Raw genomic sequence first — 10,713 nt, 5'->3', positions numbered from 1 at the left:
CTTTGCAGAAAATGAGAAGCATAAGGGAGAGGTATGAAAGTTAGAGAGCGAGGATGCCCCCATCCCCATGGCCATGCCAATATACACGCACACACTCACACATAACAGCATCTAACGACTTTTCAGTTTTCAAGAGTCACGATCTAATCTCATCACACGCAATTGGTCAGAATCTTCATGCCCACTTGCCCTGCCATGCGTCCTTTACTCATCAACCCATATATGCACATCAACTACTAGAAGCTCGCCCCATTAAACACTACACATATATATCGAGTACTATCAGCGTCGATGTTATCGGATATCATCAGTATTGGTATCAATAATATCAAATTCGAGTGGATATAATGCATATGGTTGCATTATTCGAAATTATCAACACTTAATTAATATCATTAAAAAACTATAAAGATAAATAAATTTTAATGTCTGAATTATACAGCTAGTATGGAATTCTCAAAGTTATCGAAGGTGTAAAATTAGTCTTCTAATTTCTACCCAAGTAGCTATTTTAGCCCTACTTGACCAAAATTGTTAACTAATTGACTGTAAAATGCGTGAACCAGGCAATAGCATTAGTGACAGCCACATGCAGTAGCGAGGATGAAAATGACAGACAGTGGATCCCACAAAGTCTGACAGTAAAATGCGTGAACCTTAAAGGCAATAGCATTGGTGACAGCCACACGGAGTAGCGAGGATGGTAATGGCAGACAGTGGATCCCACAAAGTCTGACAGTAAAATGCGTGAACCTTAAAGACAGTAGCGAGGATGGCAATGGCAAACATTGGATCCCAAAAAGTCTGACAGTAAAATGCGTGAACCTTAAAGGCAGTAACGCGGATGGCAATGGCAAACAGTGGATCCCAGAAAGTCTGACAGTAAAATGCGTGAACCTTAAAGGCAGTAGCGAGGATGGCAATAATGCGTGAACCTTAAAGGCAGTAGCGAGGATGGCAATGGCAGATGGCAAACAGTGGATCCCAAAAAGTCTACAGTAAAATGCGTGAACCTTAAAGGCAATGGCAGACAGTGGATCCCACAAAGTCTGAAAAAATCTCTCATTTACCAGGTGCCCTAATGTTATGTTAGGTCTTCAGGAGACAATCGAACTCAGGTTCTCACGAAATTTTTCCTCACAATAAGAGCTCACTTGTCACTTTAGCTATCTCATTTGATTAATTAAGAACAAATTCTATTACTACGCAACAAATATAATTAAGGGGTCAAAAATGTCATTTCACACGTTATAAATTACAACATCGTTTGTTGTTGGGAACGAAAAAATTAAACGAGAGTTGACAATAACAAAACCAAAGAAGACGTTTCACATTCATCGCTACCGTAGATTGAAGATCGGACGGTCAGAAAGCAGCCCCCATCGCCCACGCAAACCAGGAGAGAACTCTACTATTGTGGGCGGCTGATCAAATTCGTGACGATCGGAGAACAAGTGAACAAGGACACCTAGCTTTCCTCCAACCAATCCGGTCTCGCCACGTCACCAGCTTGATACCCAACACCATTTCACCCGGCCCCACCACTTGAAAGTAACCTTTTACAAATCGACATTTTCCTAGAATAACATCTTAGTCCCAATTCTAACATCATTCAAAAATAAATAAATAAATACATAAATACATAAAAAATTAAGAATTTAAAGAAAAAGAACAAAGTGCTCCATACTCTCATACTTAGTCTACTTTTAACAGGTTTATAATATCGATCGATATAGTACTAATAATGTTCAATAAATTTTATATGTTATTTTATTTGAACGATTCAAATATCTTAACCTTACTATTAAGAAAATTCTGAAGTGTAGTATCTCATCCACCAAATTATTATTTCAGAAATTTTATATATTATGATACTAATAATCAGTACCTAATATTATCAATACTAATACCGATTATATCATAAAAATCTTGATATTGTACTATTCATATTGTATATTGTATGTCTTACAACGTATAATAAACATTGATACTAATAATACTCATTACAATTTGGTATATCATACGCGGTTAATCCTAGCTCATACGACCATGAGAGCCAAACACTTTAATGAGCGATCTAATTTACTGATAAAAAAATATACCAAAAAATACAAGATGACAACGAACTACATGTGTATAAAGAATCAAGCATTTTGTGACAATGTGTATCATATACCCTATTCGTTGTATAAGTATTAATACAATCGCAAGAAAGCGAGTAAAGAAGTGTATAAATAAAAGGACAAAAACTAAGAACATTATATAAGGGCATTGTTAAAATATTGTAACACAAAGAGGCAAAGTATATACATTTTTTTCATTTTATACAAACAAAACTTTCTTATATGTATAAACACTCTCTAGTACGGAGTATTTGACATTTCACCATCATCATACTATATAATATATAATAATATATTATAGCTTATTTTCTAAGCCCAACTTCTACATTAACAAATTTAGACTTTAGTCCTTCCACTTTTCCTTATTCCCATTTCTGCTCCTGCATTTTTTTTTCTTCTTCTTTTTCCCAGCAGCATTCTTGTATTAGCGTCTTCTACTATGTACAATATATGATGGGGGGTGGGGTGGGGCTAGAGGGGGGGGGGAGACACTGTCACACTGGCCTTTAAGGTAAAAAGCGCAAGTGTTGGGGGGATTTTCATGATTAGGAGAAATATTGAGGGGCTGATTAGCAAATTTGCTTTTAGTAGAACTCTATGATCAGTCCTCCCATTGGGGCCCTATGAGGAATTCCCTTTCTTCTCTTCGCCGCCCTGAAGTTGCCAGAAGTCGGCGGCGGCGTTGACGGGCTGAAGCTGTGAATCTTCCCGGCGCCGCCGTGCCGGCCGTGGCTGATGCTGCTGTAGGAGTCCTCGGAATCCGACGCCGCCGCGGCAGCGGCGGCGGCCCTCTTCTTCTCCGAGAATTGCTTCGGCTTCTTCACGAAATTATTGGATGTCCCAACAATCTGTAATGCCCAGAAAAAAACCCAATTCTCAGAAATTTCACAATCAAACTCGCCGGAAAATCAAGAATCATCAATCTTTCCCCCAAATTCCCAATCTTTTCCTTAATGTGATTGGATTTCTCTCAACCAATCCAGTAATCAGTAATCAGTAAAAGCTGATAATCATGTGCTCCATCTCAATCAAAAGCTTAAGCTGATAGTTGGATTGCACATTTATGTTTATATATTATATATGCTCAACAATCAAAGACAGAAATGACATTAAACCCGGATTAAAAACAAGAAAAAATTTAGAAAAAATGCAGTAAATACCTTGCAACCGAGAGAGCAGAAGCGGAAGCTATCAAGGAGACTACGCTCACAGACCTCACAGGTATTAGTAACGCCCTTTCCCGGCCTTGGCTGTGGCCGTTCATTCAAGAACACAACTTTAGCGCTGTTGATAATGTAGGTCTGAACCGAAGAAATGTCCAAATACTTCTGAATCTCATTCACTCTGATCACATCATGGTACGAAGACCTCCGTATCTGAACCAATCAAAAGGTCAACGCCGTTAAATTTTAGCAAAAAGACTGAATCTTTGCCGGAAAAAAGATGAAATCCAGAAATGAAAAGCACCTGAATTTTTTCAAAAAAAAATTTACCTGAATGGCGCGGTGGTCTTTGTGATTGGCCAAGCAGAGGGAACAAAGAGCGCCATTGGTGCAGTCAAGGCAGTACATATTGCATTCGCTCTTGTGGGAATCGGCGTGGAGTTTGCATTGAACGAAGAATCGCTCTTGGAGCAGAGGCTTCAGCCATGGCGGCCACCGGTTATCGTCCTCGTCCGGCCCTCCAGCTCCCTAAACCCAGAAAACAGAGTCAATAAAACGCTCGGAACATATAATATATAACATAAATGTGCAATCCAACTATCAGATTAAGCTTTTAGTTGAGATGGAACACATGCTTCAATTCCATAATCAAAATGGAGAAAAGGGTGCCGGAAACTCACCATGATTCGCCGGTTCTTGGGCTTGAATTCCCGGACGGTGGTTTCGTGATTGTCGATCGCCAGCTTGAACGGCTTCTTCTTCTTCTTCAAATCTTCAATGCCAAGGAACGGTGTAGAATACTAGGATTAGGATCAGTAACAGTAGTAACGTAACGCCTTCTGAGACACTGAAAAAACAGCAAGAGCCTATAGATACAAAGAGAGAGAGATATAGAGATAAGAGAGAGAGAGAGAAATGGGTTTGGGAATTGGAGGCGGTGAGAGGTGGGGGAGCTACTTTTGTATTGAGAAATGGAGTAGGGTGGGTGGGGGTGGGGGTAGGGGGTAGAGTGGGGTGGGTGGTTTGCATAGGGGGGTGGTGTAAGAAGGCAAATTGGGTCGTTCTTATCCTTTCGGTCATACAAAAAAAAATTCCGAGCCTAGCTCCGAGGCAGAGCCTCTAGATACGTTGGGTGCAAGGAACCGACCTCCTTCGTTCCTTTTTTATTTCCCTTTCATTTTCATGTGTTCATATTCTTTCTTAGGTCTTATCATTGCCATTATAATATACATACATACATTTTTTTTTTTGAGAATATATATACATACATACATATGTATATATATGTATGAAAAATGTATTTCCATCTTTTAGTATATGGACTATGGACTATTATTATTTTGAACTTATTATAATGTGGATTGTAACTAACCAATAAATTATTGATACAGTCATATACTCATATTGTATTGATACAATTGATTAATTATCGATATAGTCATGTATTGTAATGGTACCAAAGTTAACTTTTAAATAATAATGTATGGGGTCACACTTGTGTGAGACCGTCTCACGGATCCTTATTCGTGAGACGGGTCGGGTCGGGTCAAAACACCATGCAAATGTCATACTTATATGTGCAAATCTCACACTTATATGCTCAAATATAACACTAATCAAAAATACGATTTTTGTTACTTATAAGAGAAAAAGTAATACATTTTTCATAATAAGTAATGTTAACAAGTGCCTCCCACTTATAAGGGCAAATATAATACTTTTGAGGAAAAATATAATACTTTTAAATCGAAATGTAAAAGTATTATATTTTCCCTTAAAAGTATTACATTTACCCTAATAAGTAACAAAAATTTTATTCCTGATTAGTATTACATTTGAGCATATAAGTATGGCATTTGTGTATATAAGTGTTACATGTGCATCGTGACCCGATCCGACCCGACCCGTCTCATGGTGAGACGGTCTCACACAAGTTTTTGCCTAATGTATTATACAATCATGTATCATATGAAGTGTTTTTTATAATCTCCAATAAAATTATCTATGCCATATATAATTGTATCGAGTAAGGAAGTTACACATTTCATCTCTAAATTATAAGGAAATAGTACTTTTCATTATATAGTTATGCTTGTCCATTTTTTGTGTCTCAATTGCCTGCGATGTGATCTTTTTCGTCCTTAAATTTTTTTAAAATTAGGTTAAAAATTCACTTTGCAAACAATTGAGAGGCAAAAAATTATTCACTGATAGTTAAAGATTGAAAAGTTGTGACACTAAGATTTAAGAACAAAAAATTTCATTTTTCTTATCGAGTATTATTGAAAATTATTGATAATATTCAATAATATATACACAATCAAATACATTATTATATCATATACACTTAGCATTGACATTAATGGGCTACTTGAAATTTTTTGTTATTATTTTTCATTTGCTTTTAAGTTTTTCATTTATTTTAATGAATAATAATAATAATGGCTATTAACTCTTTTTTAATATACATTTTAATTTAATGGAGAATATTATGTATGTGGTGATGATCATGAGTTGGCACATTATTGCTTATTCCTTTTACTTTTTTGTCATCTTTATTTTAGGTACATCTAATTTATTAATCTAATTTGATTAGGAAGTATTAGACATTAGGCGTGACACATACATTATACATAGGATAATATTAACTGTGGGACAATCCTACCCAAGTTGATTGAATAATTGACTTGATAATCATAAAATTTTAAATTTAATTATAATTTAATACTTCACATTTGAGGGGAGAATCTCAAGAAAAAAAAAATTTATAGTGTCATGTGTGGAAATGTCATATTTTAAAAATAGAAAAGTGGTACATGTTTAGCCACTCACAAAACTTATGAAAAATTATAAATATAATCTAACCACTTACAGGCCATGTGCGACGAGTTCGACTAAAATGATATAAGTAATAATTAAATTTATAACTTTTAAGTACAAGAATCATTTTTCACTTAGTCACCATTTCAGGGCTTTTGTTATTGGTAATGTCACCAAATATAGATAAATATTAGTCGGAGTGACAAGAATATATGTACCTCAATTACTTTTATATATATGGTTTTTGGTTTTGATTTGATTTGATTAGATTAGTGGGTACTATGTCGTTTCATTAAGTGATTGGTTTGGATTAGATGAATAATGACAAGATTAATGGTTATTTAAAATAACCAAATATATAATACTATTGCGATACAATCAAAATATTCCAAGTAAATCTGCGGCAACAAAAGGCCAATCCACATTCTTCACATTGCGCCCACCTATTCATCCAATTTTCTACCTTATAATATTATAAGTGAATAAAAGATTTAATTTGTTAATCAAAGCTTTTAAATTTTGTTTGAAAAAATGTAGAATTTCTCTAATAAGTAAATGTGTTATAAACATTTTGGAGAGTGAGAAAAAAAAAGAAGAATAATATCATAATATGAAAAGGCGGTTGCGTTAATTATATGGCCTCTAACGTGTTCGAATAAATATTCTTGAAAATTGGCGTGATCTGTATTACACAGTTAGAGGTTGATTGTTCCGATGTATACAAACTACAGAGTATATTAACTAATAACGTCAATGCGTCTTAATCTACTGAATTAGTCGAGCCGTTACTACTTACCATGTCATTATTGGCGTGTTTTTTTTATGGTTGGGGCGGTGATGGTTATATAACTTACAACGTAAAACTCTAAATTATTACTTCTGGTCAATTAATAAGTGCGTTATAAACATTTTGGAGAGTGAGAAAAAAGAGAGAGAATAATATCATACTATGGAAAGGCGGTTGCGTTAATCATATGGCCTCTAACGTGTTCGAATAGATATTCTTGAGAATTGGCGTGATCTGTATTACATAGTTAGAAGTTGATTGTTCCGATGTATACTAAGTCAATGCATCTTAATATACTAAATTATCCGAGCCGTTACTACTTACCATGTCATTGTTGGCGTGTTTTTTTTTTATGGTTGGGTTGGCGACGGTTATATAACTTACAACGTAAAATTTTAAATTATTACTTCCAGTCAGTTATTGATTAATTATCAGGGTATTGGTTCTAGGTATTAACGTCATTCAATTCGTAATGTCTCGTTGACTTGATCATACTGAGGGCATGTCTTTCACGCATTCTCTAGACACGTCACCTATACGGACAATTATTTTTCCTTCTCTCCCCGCACATTCTACTTGGCCTAACATAAAACTCAAAATAGGTTTTAACTAATGAAGTTGTTATTTTAGAAAAGTGAAGTAAATTCATCCTTATTTATTTATTGGTGAAAAAAATCCAAAACTTTAAAATTTATTGTGATTATATCTAATTATTCAAATTTTAGCAATTTAATACCAAATATTTTCATTTTCTAGCAATTTTACCAATCATAATATATATCCAACTCAACCAATTACTAGGTAGTATAATGACACTTTTGTTACCATTCTGAATGAGTGGTCATATGATCGAACCCTGGTTATTATTATTATTATTATTATTATTATTATTATTATTATTATTATTATTATTATTATTATTATTATTTTGTTTGGTCAGGTTGGCTCTAACTCTAAACCTCGAGCTATCAGGCTTATTGAGCAAGCTAAACCGCTAAACTAAAATTGAAAAATGAGAGTGGTTACCCACATTTTGTGGAATGAGATAAATTTTGAAAAGCATCCACTTGGTCTCTTGGCATGCGCGACACGTGGAGTCCATGCACAAGGGAAGGTCGGGGTCCTCACGGATATCTCTACGTGTGGCTAGGTTCTTGACACCCTCACCCTGGCTTGGATCGGACAAGATTAAGGGAGTAAGGAGTAAAGGCCTCAAGTGAAGGGGGGGGGGGGGGGTCAGTCAATCCTTCACGACCTGAGATGATCGGTTCAAACCAAAAGTGGAGTGAGTTTGCTATAGAATAGACCCTGATCGGCCTTTTTATCAGGTCGGGTTGATGGCCTTGAGGTCGGTTTTTGCTCGGGGAGAATTCTCACCAGTTTACCCAAGTAACGAGCATGTGCAAGTTACGTGCATTGAGGGTGAGGTATATTCCCCATCAGTTCCAAATAACTTCTATTAAATGGCTCAGGCTATCAAGCTAGCCCGTTTTGACCATCGGCCTCATCATACTGATTTTGTATTGGGCTAAAATATTTTGATTTGAGTCTAACCCTAAAATTTTTTGATTTTATAAAGGCAACTCATCATGTTGGGACTAAGATTGATATCTGTACATATTATGTTTTTTCCGTTAATAAATTATATATTTGTAAATAAATTGAAGACACATAATTTTTAACTACAGACACATAACGTCTTAAATTAACTGCAAACACAATGCAATGTGGACCCTAATCCATGATATAATTTGTCACCATTAGGATGCTTGATCTAAATTTGTTAAGTAGGACGATTATTTGGCAACTCAACATCCACATCATCATATGATTTGACATTATTATTATTATTATAAATTTTCTAATTTATGTAGAAGTGGAAGCTAGCATGTAATTTTTTTTATTTTTGCTTATTTCCTCACTAAGAGATGCTTTCTTGAAATTCTTAAAAAAAGTATTATTTTATTTGAATATTTTATCATGACATTTGTTTTCACTAATAAGATTGGTGTGTATTTATAAAAGAAATTGTGGAATTGTTTTTTTTTTGGTACATTGATATTTGATATTGCATTATCGGTATACTAAGGAAAGTAGTGTTTCAAGATTATGAATCAACAAATAAAGAAATTAGTATTTGTTACTCAAATAAAATAATGAATTCTATTATTAAACATTGCAAGAAAAACATATCTATGTGAGAAAATAGAAAAAAAAAACACTTTAAACTTTGCAATTTTTCATAAATTACAAAAATTATGATAATAATGTAAAATTATACATTAATGCGGATGCTTAGTTGTCAAATAATAGTCCAACTCGTAAGTTTGGGTTGGATCATCATAATGGTGGATTGGATAGTATAATTAGCTAAAAGTATTACAAAATGTAAATATTTGGTATTAAATTGTCAAATTTTAAACGTGTGTATATAATATCAAACAAAGTGTAAATGTTTGGAATTTTTTCATCATTAAGCCTTATTTATTTGTGTTTTATTTAAATGAAAACCATCTATTTATTATCTAAAAAAATTGATTTCTAAAAACTCATTAATAGGCTAATTAATACATACAAAACCTCCTTCTGAATAGCTACTCTCATTATATTGCAAGGAAATATCTTATTCCCGAGACTATTATTCTTAAGAATAATAATAAGTATTAACAGATAATAGAATGATTCGAAAAAAATAAAAGATAATGGAATAATAAATGAGTTAATTCCATTTTTGGTCCTAGATTTATAGGTGACATTCCACTTTTAGTCCTTTTTTTTCAAAACATCCACTTTTGATCCTAGTATTATTGTGGCATGACCATTTTTGGTCCTCAATCAACAAAACAGTTTAAATTTCGCAAAATACAAGAGCATTTCAGTCTTCGATTTTGATTTTTTTCAAAAAATAAACATAAAAAATATAGCGGGTCAACCTACTTGTATAAAAAATATCAAAATGTCATTGTATTTAACGGCATTTCAATGGTTTTCTTGACGAAGGACCAAAAATGGTCATGCTACAATAATACTAGGACCAAAAGTGGATGTTTTGAAAAAAAAGGACTAAAAGTGGAATGCCACCTATAAATCTAGTACCAAAAATGGAATTAACTCATATTATTCACAAAATATTATTTTATTTCATATTTTTTCTATGAATCACACATAATATTACTGTTATTACTTTCAATTACAACCAATCCACAAAAAGAAGATAGATGGGCATGGAGCCCGCATGGGCAGTTCAGTTGGTCACAAGGTGAAGTTTAGGAAGAAAGACCAGTGATCAAATCTTACCCGCCACAATGTGGGAGCAACCTCTCAAAGTGAGGGGCTCCTTGTGCGCAGTAAGTTAATAGCTAGCAACTGCGTTCGACTGAGTTACATTGATTTATATCTTTCTAGATGCTCTGTCGGACCGGCAAAAGGGGCCTTTGTAGTTAGAGATTTAACCTTTTCGAAAAAAAAGATAGATGAGCATGTACATGCATTTCATTGCATAAATAACATAATTAAAGCTAAAAACCATGATTCATTTTGCACATATATAAAATGGCTTTATCTCATCTCACTTTAATAAAAATAAAAAATAATAAAGAAGTAATAATTGTCAAGAAAAGGAGAATGGCAAATGACAAACTAATCCACTACAAACAATGACATATTCAAACTTTTTAGCCTAAGCTTTTATGCCAACGATTGAAATTGGTTCCTTCAAATCTCATTACTCACGATTTCATCCTTCTTAGTGCTTTTTTTTTTTTTTTTTTCCTCCAAAAAAGTTGATAAAAATTCTTCAACAAAACCATTGATGACTCAT

The 10,713-nt window shown here is 33.9% G+C and overlaps 1 protein-coding gene across 1 annotated transcript; it reads right to left on the bottom strand.

Moving 5' to 3' along the window:
• Window positions 1–2,258: 2,258 nt before the first annotated feature.
• LOC116027464 lies at window positions 2,259–4,221 on the bottom strand. The gene is made up of 4 exons (XM_031269107.1): window positions 3,967–4,221; window positions 3,617–3,814; window positions 3,284–3,499; window positions 2,259–2,971 (listed from the first exon to the last, which is right to left on the bottom strand). The coding sequence occupies exons 1-4, from the start codon at window positions 3,967–3,969 to the stop codon at window positions 2,708–2,710; spliced, it is 681 nt and encodes a 226-aa protein (XP_031124967.1). The 5' UTR covers window positions 3,970–4,221; the 3' UTR covers window positions 2,259–2,707.
• Between the last annotated feature and the right edge of the window lie 6,492 nt (window positions 4,222–10,713).

Source organism: Ipomoea triloba, chromosome 8 (assembly GCF_003576645.1).
Source record: "Ipomoea triloba cultivar NCNSP0323 chromosome 8, ASM357664v1".
In the NCBI taxonomy this organism is placed as follows: domain Eukaryota; kingdom Viridiplantae; phylum Streptophyta; class Magnoliopsida; order Solanales; family Convolvulaceae; genus Ipomoea; species Ipomoea triloba.
Note: the sequence above shows the minus strand (reverse complement) of the source record. Positions and strands in the feature narration are given on the sequence as shown.

Bases quoted from the DNA above. Each gene is read 5' to 3' on its own strand.
- LOC116027464 (XM_031269107.1), bottom strand. The intron at 3,500-3,616 runs GTAAATTTTTTT...TGATTGGTTCAG, and splicing joins AAGACCACCGCGCCATTCAG to ATACGGAGGTCTTCGTACCA. The intron at 2,972-3,283 runs GTATTTACTGCA...TGGGCATTACAG, and splicing joins TCTGCTCTCTCGGTTGCAAG to ATTGTTGGGACATCCAATAA.